The sequence below is a fragment of the Apodemus sylvaticus genome, chromosome 10 (assembly GCF_947179515.1).
Source record: "Apodemus sylvaticus chromosome 10, mApoSyl1.1, whole genome shotgun sequence".
In the NCBI taxonomy this organism is placed as follows: domain Eukaryota; kingdom Metazoa; phylum Chordata; class Mammalia; order Rodentia; family Muridae; genus Apodemus; species Apodemus sylvaticus.
In genome coordinates, this window is record NC_067481.1 from 13,390,582 (window position 1) to 13,415,844 (window position 25,263).

At 47.1% G+C, this 25,263-nt stretch overlaps 1 protein-coding gene across 12 annotated transcripts in view; it reads right to left on the minus strand.

Moving 5' to 3' along the window:
• The window catches only part of Arsg (arylsulfatase G), a 134,854-nt gene that overhangs the window by 14,736 nt on the left and 94,855 nt on the right, over positions 1 to 25,263 (minus strand). For all 12 annotated transcript variants that reach the window (XM_052194729.1, XM_052194732.1, XM_052194735.1 and 9 more), the window contains 4 exons: positions 22,668 to 22,864; positions 21,410 to 21,490; positions 9,918 to 10,026; positions 396 to 516 (listed from right to left, as the gene is read on the minus strand). In XM_052194729.1, the coding sequence (XP_052050689.1) occupies positions 396 to 516; positions 9,918 to 10,026; positions 21,410 to 21,490; positions 22,668 to 22,864 (508 nt within the window). The remainder of the gene's footprint in view (positions 1 to 395; positions 517 to 9,917; positions 10,027 to 21,409; positions 21,491 to 22,667; positions 22,865 to 25,263) is intronic.

Sequence of the window (25,263 nt, forward strand, 5' to 3'; positions counted from 1 at the left end):
ACTGAAACCTGAACCCAGCAGAGGGGATCCTTGTCCCCAGAAAGTTTCCATTCTAGAAGGGCCTAGAACTGGACAGGAGTCTTATCCAACAAAAATATGCCGAGTGCCCAAATTATGTCAGAAAATTGAATGCAGACAGAAAAAGATAAAATTAAGCCTTAGAGATAATACTCACATACCTCTACAATAAACCAAAATGGTAAATATAAGTATAAATCTGGACTAACAGACTGAATTGTTGGATGTAATTGTCTCTGAAATTCATCACTGGGATGAATTTTTTGCCCAGGGTCTTTACTAGCCATTGGCACACACCTTCTGAGGGTAGCCATTTGTATCAAAGTAGCAGGCGTGAGGCGTGAGACACAGCCGGGACACAAGCTTCCTCCACTTACCCTGTGCCCCGTCTGTGACTTGCCAAAGAGCACCTCGGAGACATCCAGTCCATCAAACTTCCGGTTTGGGGGCAAGCTAGCTCCTGCCAGAGCTGCCACGGTGGGGAAGATATCTAGCAAGCTGCAGAAAGAACAAGATACAGTTTTCCTCAACTCTTCCAATTCTTTCCCCAGCCCCACTACGACCCAAACCTACTTAGACTAAACCAGGGCAAAAGCAGACTGCCTCCCCCACAGCCCTCTCTCTCTATTTCTCTTTGGAGTTCTTCCTAAGATTTCTGTTACAACAGGCAGGATGTGGCCAGGTGCTGTATAGGCTCAAATTCAGTTACTTGACATCTACTGCCTCAGTTTCCTATCCTGTAAAACATGTGGTTTAATAACAGTAACTGCCTCACAGGGTGGATATGTGGGCAAAACAGTCAGGGAAGATACATAAAAGAGGAAGCCAGGAGCTAACTGGTTGTTTGATAATTAACAGTGCATACCTTTGAACCCAAAAACTAAGAGCTGGCCACTGTCTTATCAGGAATAGCATGTGGCAGGATGGTGGGTGTCTGCAAGGACACTCAGTTCATTTTCCATGGCCCAAGTCTCTCTCATGAAAATGTAGTCTTTGAGTGAGGTGTGTGAATTTTTAGTTATGATGTGTGAAACGCTTCACGTCTGTCGCTTGCCATTAACTCTTTTCTCCCTTTTACAAAACAGTGAATATTCAAATTAGTAGAAAAAAACTTAGGACAGACAGAAATACAAAAAGAAAAAAATATGTCATTAGTCTGTCACTTGAGGGTATTAATTTTAATATTAAAACTATTTGTATTAAATTTTTAAAATTCAAATTTTTACTCATGTGTGTGCAGGATATACGTGTGAATGTTTCGTTTGCACATAGGTGCCTGTGTGGAGGCCAGAGGTCACCATCAGATGTCCCTCCCCTGCCCCACCCCCAACTCTTTAGAGATAGGGACTCTCACTTTGGTGTCCAGCTTGTACGCAGGTATTAAGGATCCAAATTCAGGCCTTCATGCTCACAAAGCAAAAACTTTCCCCATGGTGCCGCCTCCCAAGCTCCACCCACTATTCATATTTTCTGTGGGTATCATTAATGTGATTTTATTCATTTCTGTTTTGCTTGTTAAGACAGTTTCTCATACCCAGACTTGCCTTGAATTCCTCACTCTCTTGTCTCCACTTTATGAGGGCTGAGATTGCAGGCTCGTGACCTGTGATGTTTTAAAGTCATGTGGAACTTTACCACACGGCATACCTCCCACAAGCCTACTGTGCTTGTATCACAAGATGGGGGTGGGTCGTGAGGAAGAGCAGAGAAGCCAAAGAAACTGACAGCCAGAAGGACTTGCCAGAGCCAGGGGGCTGGGCCAACAGGGATTCTGTCATAGGTTGGACTTTCCCAGAAAAGAGGTCCTGGTACCCAGAGGCCAGGACATCAGACTACAGGATCATGGGTGGACAAGCCCTCAGGGCCAGGTCTTCCTAATGGATCCAACCTGAGTTCTAGAGACCAGCTCTCTGCCTTCCACCGAGGCTGTCCAAAGGACCCACTCACCACATGTGTGGCATCTCTAATCTCCCACCTCCTTCCTCTCTCCTGGGCTCTGCCTGTGACCCTGAGGCAGAATTTCTCATTGACTATGGGACAAAGTGTTTCTATTTGCCTGTAGCTTTCACAGTTCACAAAACTGGTAGCTTATCTCTTGAGATAGGCACCCTAGGAGCTGGCACCCTACACTGGTGTGCACTCAAGGCATGCAGAGTCAGCACACAACAGAGTACAGAACAGTCTGGAAACCTGTCCAGAGTCCAAGGTCCCTGCCACAAACCAGGAAACACTGAGGTCTACAGTGTGGTGGCTTGAGAAGGTTGAGATGGTTTAGGGCTGTTCAAGCTCAGAGTCTCTCTCTCTCTCTCTCTCTCTCTCTCTCTCTCTCTCTCTCTCTCTCTCTCTCACACACACACACACACACACACACACACACACACACATATACAGTTGCACTCTCTAAGGGAGATCAGTATCAAACTCATAGGAAAGAAAATCAGGCTCCACAACAGATATTTTAAATTTGTGTGGCGTGAGTACATGTGTGTGTGTGTGCATGCACCCATGTGGAGATGTGTACATACCTGTATGCACATGTAGAAGCTGGAAGAAGAATGTGTCCTCTATCACTCTCTGGTTATTCCTTTGAGGCAGTGTCTCTCCCTAAATCTGGGGCTTGCATCTTCTCTGCTAGCTCGAAGCCAGCAGGGCCCATTGGTTTTCCTTATGTTGTTCACCCTGCCCATCTCGAGCTGAGGTTACAGGGATGCACGGGATGCTCAGTTTGCTGTGTGGGTGCTAGGATCTAAAACCCAGTCTTCTTGATTGCTCAGCAAACGCTCTTGACCATCTCTTCTCTCTCTCTCTCTCTCTCTCTCTCTCTCTCTCTCTCTCTCTCTCTCACACACACACACACACACACACACACACACTTGAAGCAGGCTGTAGGCTTTCTTTTACCATCTTCGGAGACATCAGCGTCACAGACGGGTCAAATCAGCAAGTCTGGGAAGCAGCCTCTGTATTAACTTTCAGAATGAATTACACCACTTTCCTTTTTCTGTCTTTTTCCTCCTCTGCATCATGAGGTCTGGCATCTTACCACAGCACTAATCCAAATCTAAACACTCCAGGAAACCCCAGTGTGTCAGTGTGGTGTGCCTTTCAGAGGTTTCTAGTTTTCACAGAACTGTTCCACACAAAGGAAACTTCTTCAACAGGTTTGGTGACTCTCACTGCTCAAGGTAAGTCAAGACCAGCATGGGCATGCCTGGGCTTTTAGAAAGTAATTCCTCAGAGTATGGCAGGAGCCCAGCCCCGGAGGTGAGCCCAGTAACCAGGAAATGCTCAGAGAGACACACAGACCTGGGCTTTCCTGCACGTGAACCTGGAGGGCAGATGTGCCTTACAGAGGCTTCTGATGACCTTCCAGGCCTCAGTCTTTATTTATTTATTTATTTGTTTATTTATTTATTTTTATTTTTTTTGGTTTTTGGTTTTTGGTTTTTTCGAGACAGGGTTTCTCTGTGTAGCCCTGGCTGTCCTGGAACTCATTCTGTAAACCAGGCTGGCCTCGACCTCAGAAATCCACCTGCCTCTGCCTCCCAAGTGCTGGGATCAAATGTATGCACCACTACCGCCCTGCCAGGCCTCAGTTTTAACCCAAGAAACAGAAACAGGTCTTGGAAGTCTTCAAAGCCTTGAAGAAATAGAACAAACAAACAAGAAAAAAAGCCAAACCCAAAACCTGCAGAGCCAACCCTGCACTTGCAATGCATTCACTGGGGGGTGTGGCTTTTTATCCTTGCTTTCATGGGGTTTCTTCCTCTATTAAAAGAGAGAGAGAGAGAGAGAGAGAGAGAGAGAGAGAGAGAGAGAGAGAGAGAGAGAGAGAGAAGATGGAAAGACAGCTCAGCTCTTACAGAGACCCTAAGTTGTATTCCCAGGACCCACATCAGCCAGCTCACAACTTCCTGTAACCTCATCCTCTCTGGGTAGCTGCACTGACATGCACATACTGCCCCTCCCCACATATGCATTTAAAGAAGTCTAAAAAATTACATTTTATAACTACTGATATGAAGACAAATATATAAAGAAACCACTTTATCCCACTTTAAAGTACTTTTCCTTTCTTCTTTGTTTTGTGTTGTGCCCGCGCGTGTTGAGTGTGTGTGTGTGTGTGTGTGTGTGTGTGTGTGTGGTATGTGTACATGTATGTACAGGTGCACACACCAGAATGCAGAAGAGAATGCCAGGCATCCTGCCCTGCTCAATCACTCTGGTAGGCCGGCAGCCAACAAGCCTCAATGACCCCCGCCCTCTTCATCCCTCAGAGTATTGGGGTCACAGGCATGCCTTGGACTATTCCGATGTGGCTTCTGGGGACTCAAACTCAGGTCCTGTGCTTGTATAAGTGTTTCTATCCACCAAGAAACCTCCCTAGCCCTGAGTATTTTCTTTTTCTTGTTTTGAGGCACGACTGTCATGTATCCAAGGCGAGGCTCTAGAGTGTTGAGATTACTGCATCACCATACCCTGTATAGGCAGTGCTGGGGATCGAACCCTGGACTTTGTGTGTCCTAGGTAAGCACTCTACCAACTGAGCTCCATCCCTGACCCGTTAATATCTTGTGGGCTCTGGCACTGTCCTTCATGGGCCTGATGTATATGTGGGTTTCTGTCCCACAAACACCACTTCACAGGCCCTCTGATAGTGCAAAGGAAGGCAGGGTCCACTGAAAGGAGACAGCTGAGACAAAAGACTAGCCTTGGAGCAGGCAAGGTGCCCACCCCCAAGCAAGCTGGGTCACTCTTCCGCATTCTTCCGTCCTTACAAAATCATTGTCTTTTTTGTGTTTCTCTGAAATTTGTTCATAGGAGATGTGTGTGTTTCTGAAACCTTTGTTTGCTTGCTTTATAAAAATAAGATCTTTCTATGTCATCCAGGCTGCTTTGGAGTTCTAAGCTCAAGCAACTGTTCTCCCGTTTCGGATCCTCCCAGGGGGCGGGGAACCATCCAACTGGTTGGTGCTCTTATACAAACAAGGTATCAAAGGGAGTCGGCTGGGTGCTGGTGAGGAGGATGCAGAAGGCTCTGCCTGCTTGACCCCAAGCTACCTGAGCAAGGACTAAAGGCTCACATGGGGGCTTCCTTCTGGTAGAACAGCCCTGGGCTCCAAGGTTGGGTGAGTGTCAGGGAGAGGACAGGAGGAAGGGTTTTCATAGAAGCGGAGAACAATTGGACTAGGGGGACATCTGACCCAAATGGGTAGAGAGAAGGGGGGGTGTGGTAATTAAATATGCTCAGCCCAGGGAGTGGCACTATTAAGAGGGTATGCCTTTGCTGGAGTAGGGATGGCCTTGCTGGAGGAAGTGCGTCACTGTGGGGGCCAGCAATGAGACCCTCCTCCTAACGGCGTGGGAACCCACCTTCTCTTAGTGGCCTTCAGATGAAGATGTAGAACTCTCAGCATCTCCTGCCCCATGCCTGCCTGGACGCTGCCATGCTCCTGCCTTGATGATAATGGACTGAACCTCTGAACCTGTGAGCCAGCCCCAATTAAATGTTGTCCTTATAAGAGTTGCCTTGGTCATGGTGTCTGTTCACAGCATTGAAACCCTAAGACAGGGGGATATCAGGGAAGGGTTGGGGATAGTTGGACCAGGATAAAGGAATGACTCTCATCTCCTCTCTTCCTAGGAGATAAGTACGGAAAGAGGCCAAGAATAGAAAAGTTGAGAACAGAACCACCTCCAGTGGAGGAATAGAACTGTCCCGAGGATTCAGAAACAGGTTCTTTTTTAGCATTTAATTGTAATTTTCTTTCTGCATTGTTTAGTCCCTTTCATTATCCCTGAAAAAAGCTAGGTCCTCCACCCCTTCCTGGTCTTAGTCACACTGCAGAAGCTTCAGGGACTAGCCCGTGGTCACGTTTGACTGGCAGTCCATTTCAGTAGCTCCCCACCCTTGAGTCTCTCTTACAGACAAGCCTGGGCCCCAAAAAGCATCTACTTCAGAGAGGCCTTGGGGGAATACCGAGCAATAAATGGTGATTATCTCTTATGGACATTGACCCATCTCCCTCAACCCTCACCATGGCCAGGAGGGAGCAGATGACCTTGAAAAGGGATGTATGGCCGGGTACCACCCGGGATATATCATGGAGACCACAGGACATGCTGTCCACAAGGTATCGTTACAGCTTCTGCCTCTGGACCCAATTCTATGCCTACAGACAGAGTCTTCCGACCTTTACCCCTTCCATATAACCACTGTCTTACTAGTATCTGCAGAGCTCCTGGGGCTAGCCCAGGGCTCCTCTGTGACTCTAGCTAGTTTTCCAATGAGATTATCAGTCCAGCCATCCCCGGCTTGCCTCTGTTCTTGCCAGATGTGATACTCCATCCAGAACAGGTCCATCTCAAGTACCACATGTGATCGGTCCTCCCTTAAGAACTGGGCTGGAACTGGGCTGGAAGGTGACCATCTCAGGCACACATCTTTATCTTCTTTAGTAAGATTAAAAAAAAATTCCCTAATCTTCCTTTTGTCCTTTCAGGAGATGTGGTACTGCCTGGAGATACCTTGGGTGTCTCCTGGCATTGTGCTAAATATCTCAAAATGCACAGAACAGACCCTGCCTGTCACAGCAAAGGATCACCTGGCTCAAAATATACACTATGATCAAGAAACCCTGAACTAGAACCGTAGGGTAAAACTGTTGCGCCTTTCCTACATTGCCCCTAAAGCCATTCTCCTGAAGGTAATTTAACTTCTCAACATCAAGAACACCCAAGCTGATTTGCTTATCACGATTGTTTGCTAGTCTCCAGAGAAATGTTTCACCCATAGCTGGAGCCACCAACACATATGGATTCTCTCTTTTCAATAACTGTGTCTTCAGGCTTTGCGGGAGATGGGTGGGTGGGGCAGTCATGTGCAAGCGCTTTCTAAAGAGCTTTCTATTATACCACTTAGGCACACGTGTGGATATTAATGCTGAGTATTTCTAAAAGATAGACAAGGAGATCCAGGCTAAATACTCTCCAGCACACCCTTCTTAGGTTTAATTTTTATTATATTTGTTTGGGGTGTGTGTGTGTGTGTGTGTGTGTGTGTGTGTGTGTGTGTGCAGTGCTGCACTGTTCATGTAGGGTCAGAGGAATCAATTCTCTACCTCCACCTTGTGGGACCCAAGGGTGGAACTCAGGTCACCTTTGTCAGCTAAGCCATATTGCCCCCTCCCACACACAGACACCCCTGCACGCTGTTTATAGCATTTTCTGTATTCACAACAGTACACATATATTAACCTGACTGTTTTAAGATGCCGTAATTTCTTGGGGCCATTTCAACAGAAGTTGAAGGAACTCTGGCCAGGAAGAAGTTACCTCCGTGGTAGACCGATCTCTATCCTCAAAGGACAAAGTACTAAAACCGGCGAAAAATCCGGGCTCCCACACAATGAAATGTGAGCACTCCATTCTAGGACATGAATCAAAATCATGTCCCCCTCAGGGCTGACCTGTGTGGGGGTGGGTCACAGGGAAAAGGCAGTGAGAAGCCCCGCCCATGCATGTGTCCACTTGCACAAGTTAACATGAAAGAGGAACAGGAGGGAGAAACCAGCTGTCGTTCAGACTTTAACTTGACACCGAAAAAAGAGGGGCTGACGTGCTCTGATGGTTTTCTTCTGACAAAGTACCAGAGGCCCTCAGGAAAACACTGTCTATACCAAGAACTGTCTCTAGTCACCAGACCGTGGCCTCCATCCTTGACTTCTGATGGCCAACGACACAATTGCCTATTGTGGTGCGGTAAATGATGGCAGGTACAAACACAGTTCTCAGATGAAAAGCCTCTGCTTGTGTTCCGCCAAGCTTTGAAGACTCTGTGGAGTTATCTGTGCCTGTGCAGCCCAGCCCTTGCCCCCTTGATAAGCAGTCTAGATACACCCCAGTCAGATCTGTTAAAACAGCCCTCCTGGCCTTCTTCCAACCAGCCTGACATCACAGATCCCAAGCCGTGTGGTTGTTATCACACCTGCTGGCTCCCACAGACTGCACGCTGCTCCATCCTGATACCTCAGGGGTGACCCACAACCCTTGAGGGAACTGGGGGCTGGTGGGGGTAATACCTACTCCCCTGGGCTGTCAGAACTGCTCACTCCTCCTGCTCTTGACTTTGGCCTCAGCCCTTCCTTCCCACTGACTCTGGAGATGTTGGAGGGCACTGGCGATGCTTGTTCTGCCTGTCAAGTTGGCAGCAGAGAACCTCTTAACCAGGCAAACTATTGTTCTGAGAACACGAGGAAGTGCTTCTATGGAGGTTGTGCTGTGTTGGTGAATGTGGGCCAGAACCAGATAGGCATGGCCCATCTGAATCAGTGAGAAGCAGGGCTCAGGAGACAGCACAGTTAGTAAAGTACTTGCTGAACAAATATGAAGATCTGAGTTCGATCCCCAGGACCTATGTAAAAAGTTGAGTATGGGAGCATGCACTCGCAATCTCAGTGATAGGTAGGCAAAGGCAGGAGTGACCCTGGGGCTTGCTGGCCAGGTACCTAAGCAAATTATTGATCTCTCTGATCATACCTGTCTCTCTGATGATACCCTGTCTCAAAGAGAGAGGTGAGTTGTGGAACGTCTCAGTGACTAAGAGCACTCACTGCTCTTACAGAGGACCTACGTTTGGTTCCCAGCACCCACATGATGGCTCAGGTGACTCTAAGTTCCAGGAGATCGGATGCCGGATCCTGACCTCTACAAGTGCTACAAGTACATGGTAAGCATAAAGCACCTATAGACAAAGTGCTCTTGCACATACAGATCTTAGAAATTAAATAAAGTCATAGGGAAAAACACAAGGTGGGTGGTTTCAAAGAATGACACCAATGGTTGACCTCTGACCTCTCAACACACATACACGTACAGTCACACAGACGACACACAGACACATACACACCTTCACATGAGCACAAACACCAATCATTGACCTCTGGCCTCTCTACACACATGAGCGTAAACACACACACACACACACACACACACACACACACACCCCACACACTCTAGCACATGAACACATACACCAATGGCTGACCTCTGGCCTCTCAACACACGTACATGTACAGACCCACAGACACACACAGAAACACATTCACACCCCTGCACATGCACACATATACTACATACATAAACAAACAAATACTTTTTAAATGACTTAGTGAGGGGCCCCAGCTATAAGTCAGGGTTCCTTAGTTCTCGAGACAATGTTCCCAGAGACCCATTGTAGCCAGATTCTCTGCCAAGGAACTGGCCTTGTCTGTTTGCATTAATACATTGGAGAGATGTCACACATATAATGCTCCCGACGAAAGGCATTCCTGGAGACTACGACTGGAGGCTGTGCTGGCCGAGGCTGGACAATATCCTCACCTAACCTACGGTGAATTCTTTCCCTCTTAGTCCACTGGGGCCATCTGTCTCCTTCCTGCCTCCAGGGCATACCCATGGCGTCTGGACTTCTTTCTTGGAGCCATATGATTACTAGTGATGCACAGGCTTCTCAAAGCCACCTGGGACATCTATCCTAACCCCAGGGATGAATGAGTAAGTGGAGTTCATGGGAACTTCACTCTGGCGGCCATCTTTGGCTCCTTCTCTCTTTAGCACACACTAAAAAACCAGAGCTGGGCGTTAGACACCAGAAAGGTCCCTCGCTCACTCAAGGATCAACCCCTGGACACTCTGGAAGCCTACTTTTCCATATAGAATTGTGGGATTGCTTTATAGGCAAATCTATGCTGCTGTCATGGGAGCTTGGGAGGATGCAGAATTCTTGCCTAATACAGATAACCAGTGACCATGAGTTTTCGGGGATCTCCAGCCCCTCAAGTGTCCACATCAGCTGTGGCTCGAAAGCCACACAACAAAAGGTCATTCAGATCTCCTACCTTAACAAGGCAGTGCTAGTGACATTGGCTGGAACTCTGCCAGGCCAGTAAGCCAATGCGGGGACCCGATGCCCACCTTCCCAGGTGGTCTGCTTGGCTGGACTTCCCCCTATGAGAAGAAGCAGTTGTTTCATGAACATCAGTAACTCAAAGCCTTGGGTAAACCGTCCTCCTCTAGGAACATCCAATAATCTCAACAAAGAAATGTCTTTCTTTAAACAAAACAAAACAAAACAAAAAACAACCTGGACAGTACTGGTGCATGACTTTAATCCCGGCATTTAGGAAGCAGAGGCAGGCAAATCTCTGAAATTGAGGCTAGCCTGGTGAGTGAGTTCAGGATGGCCAGGCCCACACAGAGAAACCCTGCCTCAAAAAACCAAACCAAACAAAACAAAACAAAAACAAACAAACAAAAAACAGAAAAGAAAGAAAAAAATTAATTATTTTACTGCCCAATCCCCAACAAATAGTTAGTAGCTCTCAGGACATCCTTTGACTTTTCTGGACTTAACATATAAAAACAGAGCCCTCTGTTAATTTTGGAAATTCCTTTCATGACATCACCCATGCTCACCCATGTTATTTTATTCCTCATTTCTCCTGTGTCCCCACACTATGAGATTCAAGATTTCCCAGGTGCTTAAAGGAATCTTTGTTGAATAAATGAGTTTGTCTTCCAGTTGATCGTGTCTGATTAGGATGGAGAGAGAGAGAGAACAGACTCCTACAAACTGTCCACACCTACCTAGCGTGTGTGAGGCCATCGATTTCCAATCGCTAGGACTCAATAATAAATAAAAACTATAATTCTTTGAAAGAGGGAGTCTCCTCAGCTGTTTAATCCACCCAGTGCCTGGCTGATCGTTTGTGGATTTGTTTTGTTTTGCTTTGTTTTTCCTTGAGTCAATGAGTCGTTCTGATGAGACAGTTATCAGTCATGGTTCTGAGTGCTCTTCTCAGCGGGAGGTAAGAATAGCCCATGTGCAATCTATGAACTTTAGTGATGAGAGGCATTACTTTTGTAGCCAACTCAAAAGTGACCACCAATATAATGACAGCCCGTGGGCTGGAAGAGATGAGGTCATGTTTTATGAAAACATCCTGAATGCACATGTTGCACTGAATTAACCATGACGGGGCTCTGCCGCTCCTCCCCCCCCCCCCCACACACACACCACCCTCATCCCCAGTTGAGCCAGAGGCCAGGGATTCCACAAGGTTCGCGTGTGAGAAGTTCTTCCAAGACGAGCGCTGTATGTGGCTCACACACACTGTGGTCATGTGACTTCCCCAAGTTTGGCTGGTGCAAATAATAAAAGCGACCATGGGTGGGGAGTGAAGGCAACCAGGGTGAAGGCTTCCTCCCTCTCTCCTCATTGCCACAAAAAGAACCTTTGATGTCCCTGACTCTGGACCCCATCCCGGAAAGGCTCTCCGAATTCCTGGGACTAGTATATAAGAAGCTCCGGAGTGTTGATACAAGGAGCTGGACACGAAGCAGCTCCCACCCTATGGATTGTTTACATCTAAATGTGTCAGGTCCGAGAAACCAGACTGAATCCCATCCCCGCAGACTGAAAAGCTCTTTGATCGGTCGGATCCAGCATTTCTCAAGTGTGTATTTCCCTCTGGAGCCTCTTCTCCCAAAACACAGAAGACCACTCCAATTATTCACACACACGGAATAGAGAAATCCAGAACTGTGGCAGAGCATAAAGTGAGTTTCCACGTGGGTTCAGAATACCCAGCATGCTTCAGTTTAAGGTCAAACAGCAATGGGTACACACACAGACACACACACACACACACACACATGTGCTGGGGACTCTGTGGGTTCTTTCCAGCTCTAGGAAGGTCATTTGCGTGGATACTTTTGGTATGAGTGGGTGGAGACACAGGGCCCTTTAATTTACAGCCCATGACGCTTGACATTCAAAGGTCCCTGCTTAACCTTTGAGGCCAGATGCTAAGGCAAGGCCAAGGCTTTGGATTCAAGAAGCAAATCATTATCTTTAACCAGAAAGCTGGAGTTGTAGCTCAGCTCTGTGACAGGCAAAGGGACACCAGTTGACAATGATACTTTGGGCAGCCCCTTTGCAAATGACTGGCCTCCCCCCACCCAGGGGTGTCTCAAGGGAAACAGTTTCATCATCCTTACCATCTCTCAGCAGGGGGTCGGAAGCTAGGGGGTTAGAAGGAACTGTGCTGGCAGCCAGTGCATCTGTTAACAGGGTGGGAAGGTCAGCCACCGATGGAGAAAAGGTTGTTGGCCTGCAGAGGCCCCTCAACATGACTACGTGGGTGGAGCTGGCCAGCTCATCCAGCTGCACCTAAGGTTCTAATTTTAACTGAAAGACATGATTCCAGGTTTGCAAATGATCCCTGTCCCACAGTCCTCATACGCCAAAGGAACTTAGCTTGAGTCCTGAGTGTGGCCAAACAATTACCAAGGTAAATATTGATCACCACACACACACACACACACACTTTGCTCTGCTCCAAACCCCAGTTTCTCAGCCGCCCTGCTAGGAGTCAGGAAGAAACGTCTCCCCAGTATCCTCTTCCACAGGCCTTCCAAGTGGTGGAGTGGCATTATCAGTCACGGGTGCCCTTTCCAAGTGGTTTCCTGTGGTTTGTCTGTGCTGGCAAGGACAGGGTCCAGAATAATCATCTTTATAGAATAGCCACCACTAGGCAGCAACTTTAGTCCTCATTCCAAGCTGAAGATGATAGTAACAGTAACAATAACATCACCTGTGAATTGATTGCTTATCAGACTAAGTGTTCCTAAATACGAGGCTAAGTGCTTTCCAATGAAATATCGAATTTGGATGACAACCTCTTGTACACTTATTTGTGTGTGCGTGCACACACACGCATGTGTGCACCCTCATGTGTACACCAAAATTTCCATGTGGAGGTCATAGGACAACTTTCGGGATCTGGTTCTCCTCTTTCACCATGTGTGTTATGAGGATCAAACTTGGGTGTTTGGGCTCCACGGCAAACACCTTCATCTGCAGAGCCATCACATCACCCCTTGTATGACAATCTTTTACACTACACACTATGATCCCTGGTTTCTGTACTAGGGACATGCTCCGACCCTGAGTCTAAGTTACATCTGCAGTCCTGACCCTTTTTTTTTATTTTGTTTTTTCTTTTTAATTTTTAGTTTTGAAACAAGGTCTCACTACGTTGACTGGGCTAGCCTTAAATTCACTATGCGGGCTACTCTCAAATTGTCAGATCTCCTGCCTCAGTTACCGGAATAGCTGGGAAAGTAGGAATGTGCCACCAGCCCTGGCTGAATTTAAATAGCTAGTAAATCCAGATTGAATGACACAGCCAGGACCCTTAACGATGAAATCTTCTAGCATAGCATTCCACATCCTAAATGCATGTCAGAATCACTTCTTTAAAAACAGCATGGTAAAGCCCTTCTCCTGAGGCCATGATTGACTGTCCTGAATGGGGGTGGGGAGCAATTCAATATCTTAGAAAGCTCTCTCAGTAATGTAACTTGGACAGAGATGATTCCTGTATTAGATGGGGAACAGACAACATGCACTTCAAAGCCAAATGTAGCTTAGGTGCTGTTTTGTATGTGATTGTTCATATGTAGGTGTACACACATATGGAATGTATGCACATGAGTGTGGGTGTGGGGGTCAGAGGTCAGCCTTTTTGTTTTTGGTTTGATTTTGTGACCCAGAGAAGCTAAACCCCCTTCTCCCATTCAGATCAGTTAATGTCCAAATAAGGGAGAAAATCTACCAGGCACAATGGCTCAGATTTTGGAAAGCTGAGACAGGAGGATCACCTCTAGTTCAACATCAGCCTGGGATATATAGTGGATTCTAGGCCAGATTAGGCTACAGAGTGAAATACTATCTCAGAAATTAATTAATTAATTAACCCCTCAGTAGACTTGACCTATGACAGACTCATTCCTCACCTTTCACCTCCACTAATTAGTAAAACCTGGACTGTTTCCTGATCACTCTGGGGACCTGGGAATTGTCAGGAAGCTAAGACTTTGGGGGCATGGCGGAAGCCTAAGAAACCAAGCTGACACATGTTTTTATTGACCTAAGATTCTGAGGGGGATCAAGAAGAGAGGAAGCCCTGACTGAGACTTCACCCTCCTTACCTGATTTAATCGTCTGGGACTCAGAAAGTGCGGTCACCGTAGAGGCTTTTCCTCTGCCTCCTGAACCTCCACTCTCTGAGACATCTTTTCTTCTCTACTGTGGGGTTCAGAGCAGGGTCACACTGGCAGGCGATCTGGGACTAGTTAGGTGGTTTGACTGTGTAGAAGAGGGCAAAGGGCAAGGCCTGACCCCTACCACATACCTGATAACCTCATACGTCCATCCCATTTCGTGAAGAACTGTCTGTCTGTCTAATTCCCACATTCACATCTGGATCTCAAGCCCCATCCAACACATGCACCCAGGAACCGCTCGCCAAGCACAGTAATGGCGGAAGAAGAGAATGGCTGAAGACCTCTGATTCTCCCAGATCGGCCTTTGTTCTAACCACACAACAGCCAGCTTATCAGATTTGAAGACCCAGGTCAGCTGACCTCCCTCTGCCTCCCCATTGGCTCAAGCATAAAGCCTTTAAGAGGTGATCAAGCTGCTAGAGGTCAACCTTGGGCACCTTCTTCAGGGGTTATCTACCTTATTTTCTGAGACACAATCTCTCACTTGCCCCAGAACTCAGTTATTAGGAAACAAGGCTGGGCAAAAGGCTCCAGAGATCCACTGGCCTCCGCCTCTCCAGCTCTGGGACTGAAAGCATGAACCATCAGGCACCGTGTTATAACACGGGTTCTAGGGAACGCTGGGGTTTTCATGCTTGCAAAACACGTATTTTTACTGATAGAGTTATCTTCCCGGTCTCGTGTGCTTTTAAACCAGAGGCTTAAAACAGACCACGCCTTTATCCCTTATGCCATAGCCCCGTAACCATGACCTCCTAAGTTACAGCAGAAAAACAGCTAAGTCTGAAGCTTATAAATGTCTACGCACTTTTCAATTTGGAAAGCCATTTGTTAATGTAGATAAACTTTAGTGCTTTGATCCATGGCTCTGGTACATTAAAAGTGTGAGCTGTATTTGGCTTTCTGTCCAGAGATGCTTGTCTACGGCCCTGACACTGTATTTCGATGCATTTGTGGTTAGTTATGACTCTAATTAAAGCAGAACCTCTTACTTAAAGCAATAAATATTTAGCCTCAGCAACCAAAACATAAACAGAACCATGATTCATAAAGTGGCTTGCTTGTTCTTCCCTCCCCGGCCTCAGAAGTAGAGTGCCATTCCGCAGTGTATCACGGCAGGGGCAAGCTGACCAAAACTCCCTGCTGCCTACGCCTAGGAACAGCAAGCAGCCTTTCCCGGAAAGGGTCCAACTACCATGTTTCACTGGGTCAGAAAAGCAAGCCACTCAGCGAGAGAGGTGTGCCAATCTCTCCACACAGGAGCACGGCCAGACCAAGCTCATATAAAATACCGGCTTCTGAGCTGGTAAAATTGCTCAGTGGTTAGGGGTGCTTGCCTATAACCCTGAAGACCTGAGTTCTACCCCTAAGACTCCTGAAGGTCATCTTCTGACTTCTACACGTGTGCTGTGTCTGGGTGGGGGAAGGAGAGAGAACTGAGTCCTGCAAGTTATCTTCTGACATTCACCTGTGTACCATGGTAACACAGGCTTGCTCTCTCTCCACACACACACACACACACACACACACACACACACACACACACGAAATATAAAAGTTTTTATTCAGATTTCTGGGTTTTCTCCCCCCGCAGAAATTCTGATCGAGGCACGAAAGGCAGAAGGATCCTGATTCTATATGGTTATAATGGCAGCAACGGTTTAAGAACCAGATTTTGAGACATGCGAACAGGGTAGGGTGGTCAGAAGGGCACCTTTAGAACTTCTCAGATCCAAGTCTAGCCACTCCTTTAATCAGATAGTCTTGGGCAGAAATCATAGCTTCCCTCGATCTCCAGCTCATGGCCATGAAGTGGAAAATGACTCTACTTATCTCACAGGGCTATGGGAACAGTTATGTAAGATCTTGACTATAAAATGCACAGCAAGGTGCTTCTACACGGCACCTGCCACAGATGTGGACAACAGAAAAACTCAAGGCACCTACGGATGAGAAACATCTCAGTGGCAGGAGGTGGGGAGCCATATCTGATACTCTCCTTCTTAAATAATTTTGAGCATCACAGACAAGGCCAGTTTGCCAGATCTCTGTCTGCAGCTGATAGATGTGAGCATGTAGTTCTTTATCTGGCTTGTCTGTCCCACCTTAGCATCTCCACGTGTGGTTTCTGGAGAAGCTCACCAAAGGACATCTTATATAACCTTCCAGAGAAGCAAGTTTCCTTCCTAAATATAAATACATAACCTTGCCAAGGATATCCAGAGAATACCAGTTTCCTAAAAGCACAAAGAGGCCAGGCTTCAGTGGGACCCAGAACTTCAGCTGGGCTGAGGTGGCCCTAAGTCTGGTGACTTGAACACTGCAATAAGCCAGCGACCAAAAGCTAGAAAAAGACAGACTTCAACTTCCACAGAGTTCTTAACCATCAAACCATAGACCCAGCAGCTAACCGACAATCAACTTGTACACAGTACCTCTGACCTTTCTCCACCTTCTCTTTAATCCCACAGCTGGACAGGAGACCCAGCATGCCAAGAGATCTGTGTCCCAGTGGGAAACTTTATGCAACAGCCTGATAGGGTCAGATTACAGACAAGCTAGGCCTCTCAGAAGTGCAGATGATGCCAAGTTAACTGTTTTCTCATCACCAAGGGAGAGGAAGAGACACTTCTGCTCTTCAAATAAAACAAAGGAAGATTTTTCCAGACAGAGGACCAGTCAGATGGGATGGGGAGTCAAGGTGCGGATTCTGGGCCTGGTATGAGCCAGGTTCAATGTGATAGGCTACGAGTCAGGCTTCCTGCACAGGCAGGTGACTGGAGTCTGGGGACAGTCAAGTTCTCTTTCTTTGGGAAAAGGTCAGCCTGCTTTACAGTCTGTGTGAAGACACACACACACACACTCATGCACACACTCTCACAGACATACTTTCCTCTCTCAACACACACATTCTCTCTCTCTTGCGTATACGCACATACTCTCTTATGCACACACCCACACCCACGCACATGCCCTGTTCAGTTTCTTTTCATCCCAAGATGGCACGAACCCTGCCAAGTAGAGCACCTTTATTCTAGCACAGAGTGAAAAGATGACTCCAGGAGACACTGCCTCATCGCATCAGCTGAGCTGGATGGACTCGCCAGGAAAGAAAAGGAAGATGAGGGGGGCCCTGGGAACAGGGGGAGACAGCACGTGGTCTGACGCAGCAAGCTGGCTTGGGGAGACAGAAGCAAGGCTCTCAGAACTGTTTGTCCCACTCTGTTGCGAAAACATTGTCTTCCCTTCGTGGGCTCTTGAGAATGGCCTCACAGCGGGGGATGTGGGCTTCCTAGGACAGAAACCTAGGTCAGGAGGAGCAGGTTGTCCAGAGGGAGCCAGCTCTGCACTTGCAGTTCCCTTCCAGCTGTAGGAAGGCTGCTTCCACCAGGCTTTCCAGAGTTAGCCCCCTGCAGCGTTCCAGGCTGTGGAATTATGGACAGGAAGTTGAGAATAGAGTTCGGTGTGGGGAGAGGTACTCGGACATATTTTTCAGGCAAGGTTTCCTTGGAGAACTTTGAAAACAAGAGAGCGGCACCCAGCTCTACCGCCCTCACCGATTCAAGTGTTATGACCAAAGTCATACAATTTGTCAGACAGCCTTGCCCAAAACCATGTAACGAGAAGGTAGCTGACCCCAGCTCTGAGTGGTTTCCTGAGTCAAGGTCATGGGACACTCTAAGGTCATCCACGCATCATTTGCCTGATAGTTCTGTGGGAAAATCTTTCCAAGCCTCCATTCAGAGAGGGATGCCCAGGTTGCTTCTGCTATAAATAAAGAAACTGAGTCTCAGGGATTTCCCGGCAGGAGTCGCACACACCACACTGGGTGCCTGTACAAAGCTTCCATCAGATTCTACTCATGAAATGAAGAGGGTCTCTCACCTACCAACATGGAAGATCAAAGTTTCCCGGTCCCATTACATAGTTAAGAGTCAACCCCAAGTGAAGCTCCCAAGCCAATAGGCCTCTTTATCTCTCCATCCCTCCCCCTCCTGGTTTAGAAGGATTTGGGGGTGGGGGGACTAGTACTGTTTTCCTTAACAACCATGTAGTTCAAAAAAAAAAAAAAAACAACACGGGATTTTCCAGACAGCTAAGCCATGATCAGGTTTTGAAAGGTGGGAGCAGCCACAGTCACATGGGCTGTGGAATGACCCAGATCACTTGACCCTCTTCCATCACCAGCTGGCCTGGAGCAGACCTCCTCAGCCTCCACTTTTTACTGGAAAGTGAGTAGGAATATAGATTTTGAGTTCTCTCCCAACTCTAGCACCCTTTGAATGATGAAGATCCCAATTCTGCTTCCCTTGTGAATAATGCTTAGCTTATTGGATATGGTAGCATGTGCCTAGGATCTCAGAGTTCATGGGGCTAATGCAGGAGGAGCTTGAATTCAAGGTAGCTAGGGCTTCATAGCAGACACACAGGCATACACACACACACACATGAGTATACACACATACATATACACACACACACATGAACATACACACATAGGCACATACCTAGACACACACATTAGCATACACACATGAGCATACACACATGAGCACATGCACACATATACACATGAGCACATGCACACATATACACATGAGCACATGCACACATATACACACATGAACATACACACATGGGAGCATACCCAGACACACACACATAAGCATATACACATGAGCACACACACATACATGTACACACACACACACACACATACTACAGGGATCCATTTTCCTGTGTAGAATTCACAGAGGTAACAACCCAGGAAATAATTTTTTTTAATGTTGTGGTTATTGTTATCACTGTTTGTTTGGCTTTTTGAGACAGTCTCCTTACATCTCAGGCTGACTTTAAAATCACTATGGAGCCCAGGCTGATCTCCAACTGGTAGCAATCCTTCTGCCTCAGTGTCCTGAGTGCTAAAATTACAAGCATTGTACTCCCACGCCCAACTTGAGGAGCCATGGGTCCAGAGATATAAGTTATAGGTTCAGGTATCATAGGCAACAATGTTGTAGGCTGGTGACCCTCAAAGTGGCCAGCAATATCAGCACTGTCCTGGGGTGCCACAGAAATGCGAGACTGCCATCATCAACTGATGATCTCTTAGGTGGAAACTTCATTTTAGCAAGATCCCCACAGGATCTTGTTGTGTCTACTCAACGCATCCCAAGAAGTGCTATTATAGGCCTGTGGGCCTATAGGTTCCTTTGGGTCAGAGGTTTTGTTAGTCTTTGTATCCCTGGGAGGAAGAACTGCTTCTGGCATACAACAGATGCTCAATAAGTAGGCAGAACAGGAAACGGCAGGTGTGAAGCAAATACTCAGACAAGGAAAGAAGGGCAGAACCCGGCTTATTTCGATTTTATTGTTGTTTTGAGACAACGTCACACATTATCCCAGCTGGCCTCGAGCTTACTATATGAGGTCAAGGATGGCCATGAACTTCTGATCCTCCTGCCCCCTCCTTCTGGCTACTGAGATTACAGGCATGCACCACCATACTTGGTTTATGTGATGCTGGAGACTGAGCAAAAGACTGAGCTACACAGTGGGCAAGCACTCTAGAGACTTAGCTACAGCCCCATTCCACCTCGTGCCAACACAGCTTTAATGTTTATTTTTCAGTGCTATAGGGCAAACTCCCATTGCTAAGCAAGCCCCCTCACCTTGAGCTGCATCTCCAATCCCTCTTTTTCACAAAATAGTAACAGTTCATCAGGGGAGGGAAGGATTACGAATCACATGTAAATTCCCTCCTATTTTTTTTAAGATTTATTTATTTATTATATGTAAGTACACTATAGCTATCTTCAGACACTCCAGAAGAGGGCGTCAGATCTCATTATGGATGGTTGTGAGCCACCATGGGGTTGCTGGGATTTGAACTCAGGACCAGTCAATGCTCTTAACCGCCAAGCCATCTCCCCAGCCCCCGTAAACTCCCTCTTAAACTCAGAGGGATCACTACTAATTTCCTGTAGTTGTGACACCTCATTCAAGATTCTTCTAAGAAAACATAAGCTTACTTTTATGTAATAAAGCTATACTTTGTACAAAGCAGTTACACGAAGCACGTGTCTAGGCTTTGCATGTTATTTTATAGTTTCTCTCAATCACTAAAAACTATTTAATGTGAATACTTCCAAATCAGTTCATGTGTGTCCGCTTACTGTTTCTTTGGTGGTCGCTCTGAACGGATAACTCCCTTTACACACTCCCCTCCTGAGTATTTGCACTGTGTCCGGCTAATTCTCTGACCCACTGCAATGAGCATCATGCAAGAGCACCGTGCCCTTGGCTGATGAGTTCCCTAAAACAGATGCTTCCAGGAGGAGACTGGGCGTCAAGAGGCATATGGAACTTTTCAAACCTTTGCTCCACACACCAGACTGTCCCCAGTGTGGCTGTTCCCTCGGAAGGTAAGGTCCTTCCTTGTTGGAAACATTTCCAGAGCAGATGGAAGCTGAGTTTCAGGCTCCAAAATGTTTATGTGGAGCCAGTCATGGCCGCAGGAGGCCGTTGGGTGTGTGGAGACAACACCAACTTTGAAGACAGGGGCAAACCTAGCATCTTCTCATCAACTGTGCAACCTTGAACGAGTGACTGTTTCTTTGGGATCCACTTTTTGTCTGTAAGTGAAGCCATTGCTGTTACCCTCCATTGTTATAAGGTTTAGAGATGGTGTATATAATAGCCTTGCAAAGGCTCAGGCGTGGTGGCAAACACCATTAACCCCAGCACTCCAGAGACAGGGGTGGGAGGACCTCTGTGAATTCAAGGGCAGCCTGGTCTACATAGTAAGTCCTAGGCCAGCCAGGGCCACACATTGAGACTTTCCAAATCCTAACTTTACGGATTGTGAGCTAAATATTTCTTGAATGGATGATGTGAACTAATGGTTGAATGGAGGGAGGGGTTTGCGGGGAGAGAAGTGGGGGGACAGAGAAAGAAGATGCAGGCAGCCAAATGAATTAAGGCAAAGCGCATGGACTGCTTTGTCAGGACAAAGGCTGGTCCTTTGAGGGAAGAGTAGAAAGGAATGGGCCATAATAAATACACACTTTCTCTCTGTGCCAACTTGTTTCTTCTCTGAGAGTTGGTGGCCAGTGAGCCGCTATGCCCCTGCTTCCTAACAGTGTCCCGAAAGCCAGGACACACAAGTAAGGCAGCTGTCCCCCCAGACAAAACCCTGTACACAGCCAGCACTCTGCTTCCCAAGTGGTATCTAATCACACTGATTGAGGGTCTGTGATACCTTGATGGGTTTGCCACAATCCGAAGAAGGGACCCACGCTGCCTGCCAGCTCACACTTCTGAGCCCATGGGCCGTTGTCTCCTGGAAACCAGAAAAAGAAACAGGACACAGTCAGTGGGTCTCTGAGAGACACCGCTTCTGACTCCCTCCTTGGTCGTAACCGTGTGCACAGCACACCTCAGACAGAAAGACAACCGTGTTTCTCTACATGTAAGTGTTCCTTGAAGACATGGATGTCAGTGCATGGTGGAGCCATGAACTCCCCTTCCTTTGCTTCCCAAGTGCTGGGCTTACATATCTCTACTCGGCTAAAACTCTATCAGTGAGCCCATCTCTACTAGGCTCTCAGAGAGAGGGAGGCTTGCCCTGACCCAGTGAGGTCCATCCCTAACCTCTGCTCTCACGTCCTGCTTACCTAGTGTTAGCAGTCCATTACTGTCATTAGTCACAGCCTAGCAACTGTTCACTGAGCATCGTTGATACACCTAGATCCACATCCAACATCTTTCAATGTCACAGTATCAGTGGAGTAGATTCCGCTCTCCCAGTAGCATATATTCAAAACCAGGTTTCAGCTTAACTAAAGTAACTGCCACTCTGCTACATAGAAACCTGAGACACAAAATTTCTATGGAACTCCCCCCACCAACACACACAAACACACAAACACACACACACACACACACCTACCTTTGGATTTTTCTGAGACAGAGTCTTGCCGTATATAGCAGAATAGCCTTGAATTTACTATGCTGCCCATTGTGGCCTTGAACTGGAAATTATGCTTTAGACTCTGAAGTGCTGGAATTCTAAAAAGTATTGTGCACTACCATACCTAGCTACATGTGATCCCTTTAAAGGGATAGTTAATTCAGCTCTTCCGGGGCCACCTGACTACAGATATGACCAGTAGTAACCACAATCATTGGGACCAGGAGATAGTCAAGGACTACATGAGTTTACAATGGCAAAGCTACTCTTTAACAAGAAGAGTGAATAGTCGGAGGGTCCTAGTCAACATCTGTGGGGCCAGCAAAGTACATGCTCTGTCAGCACAAACCTTTCTTGTGACTGGGTCTTGCAGAACCTGACAGACAACATGCTCAGAGTTCAGGCAAATGAATATCATCAGGGCCCCAAGGTCACAGAGAGCCCCTTCCCTGTTGAAAATGTCACATGACTGAATACTGCTCTCCATAGACCCTTGTGTGGCTATATTTTAGATCCCAGCCAGAGCAGCTGGACCTTTCTACCTTACCTGTAAACCAGAGGAGTGTGTTTTCTCTTGCCACGTGGTCAACTTTATCTTTGATCTGTCCTACCAGACTGTCCATCTCCCGGAGACTTGCACGGTACAGCCGTTGGGTCTGTGGGTGTGTCAATGGTGGAATTACAGACAAAGGCACATGCATGTGGGCCAGGCCCATGTAGAGCAGGAAGGGTCTTCCACTGGTGCTGGAATAAATGGGAAAACTCAGAGCCTCTGCAGTCCTTCCTGACCTCAGAGAAACTCCACCACCACCCCACCACAGGACTGGCCTGTGGGCTCATGGATAATTCATTTGTCTAAGTCTAAGAAAATGTGGAAATCATCTGGCTAGGTGATTAGAAAAGTAATGATGGCTAGTATTCTGTAATAGTAAGAAGTATCACCCAGAACTGGTGTCTAAGTCCAGCCTCATGATAACCCCAGTTTCTCCTTTCAGGAAATGAATCAGAAACCTAGAGGATTTAAGGACTTCCTTCAGGTTATGCTACTAGTAATAAACAGCATGGATTTAAACTCAAAGTCTGCCTAGAGTAAATCCTGTGCTCTGTGCTGCACTTCAGAGTCCAAGCATCCGGACCACCATGTTAATTCCAGGAGATAAAGGCCAGGATATGTGTGGGTGTAGGGATGGTTCTGATGCTAAAGTCCTGTTCCCCAGTTTGTTCTTGATCTATCAGTAAAGATACCATAGGCCCAATTGCTGAGTGGAAGTAATAGGTGAGACTTCCGGGTCCCCTCAGGCAAGTGGGAGACACAGGAGAGAGAAGAGGAGAGTTTGCCATACTTCAGAGAGAAAAAAGCCAACGGACCATGTGGGCAGACTGGCCACAGGCCGATTCTACAGGTTAGGGGATGTTGATCTGGGACTGAAAGCAGCTGAACAACTGAAGTTAAGTGCACATTTAGGGTGCTGAACTGAGAGCTCTGGGAAGGGCATGATAGCAGAGGTAGATTGTAGGAGCCCAGTGGTTGAGCCAATTAGGCAAGTTGAAATTGAACGACTGTGTGTGTCTGTGTTTCTCATCTGAGGATCAACACTCTCTGAACAGGGGCTGGCAGCTCAGCCTATTCCTGGAGCACAACATGAGATCACAGGGGACAGACATTTAGATCAAGGTTCTGTTCTACACTAAACCTGATTCCTCTGGCAATTCAGAATAAAGGGCTTGAGGGAGGTGGTGTGGCCAAGCAAAGTCTCCCTGGTCTTAGTTACAATTGCTGCTGTTGTGATGAAACACCAGAACCAAAAGCAAGTTGGGGAGGAAAGGATTTATTTGGCTTACACTTCCACATCACTGTTCATCACTGGAGGAAGTCAGGATAGGACTTTACGCAGGGCAGGAACCTGGAGGCGGGAGCTGATGCAGAGACCATGAAAAGGTGCTGCTTGCTGACTTTCTCAGGCTGATTTCTTATAGAACGCAGCTGAGAGATGGTACTACCCACAACGGGCTGGGCCCTCCCCTATCAATCACTAGTTAAGAAAATACCCCTCAAGGCTTGCCTTCAGCCAAATCTTAGGGAGGCATTTTCTTTATAGAGGCTTCCTCCTCTGGGATGACTTTAGCTGGTGTCAGGTTGACATAAAACTAGCCAGCACAAATGTGAACAGGTCCAGGGGATTTTTCTGCTACAGTGAGGAAAGTCATGGATGAATTGGCAGGTCAAATCTTAAAGAAGCCTTCATGCCCTAAGATTGCCTTCTGAAAAGTTTAAAAGCCAATGACTCATTCCTTTAGCTAGGGAAATGGCCAATTCTTCACCTTTTTTCTTTGATACAAGAGAAAATCAGTTGATTTGTCTTTCGGTGCATTCCTTCACTGATGGATGCCCAGGCTCCGACACCCCTGTGGAGCAAGCATTGCACAGTCACCAGCCCAGCCAGCAGCCTTCCCTCCTGCTTAGAAGGCTGAGACTCTGTAGAACAGCAGGAAACTGCCCTTGCCAACTATGAAGCATCTGCTTGTACCAGGGCGAAGGAAACTAGAACCATCTCAGAGCTGTAGGGAGCTGGGAGATGCTCAACCTTCCAGGTCAGAAAAGCTTTGCCCTGTCTCTGTCAGCAACCTGGGAAGAAGCATTGGCACTGCTTCTTAGAAAAGTCTGGGGAAATCATTCAGATGCCACCTCTAGCATCCTGGGATGTTGCTCTGAGATTTGAAGTAGTGGGGTGTATTCTCAAGCACACACACTGACAACTAAGTCTACCTCACCTGACACATCTGCCTTCCTTGATGGTGTCTCTAGAAAAGTCCAACATGGCTAAGCAAGGGCAGTAGGATCCTGCACAGTCAGGAGTTTGTCTGTTCAGCTATCCAGAGATGACGCCATTTTAACTCTGCATGGGCAGGCAGCCACACAGCACATTTTTCTTCTCTTACCTAAGTTATGGCTGTGGACCCAAGAGAAGTGTTTCACTATCCTTGAGGAGTTTGAGGCCTTGGGAGAAAGATGAAATCAATTGCAAGTCTAGCCGCCATTTGCCAGGATGGGACAAGGACATATAACAGCAGCCCTCACACAGCGTGGGGTGGATTCTCGTGTCGCCTTCAGTGGTTGCTTTCTTGAACACTAATTTAGTGTA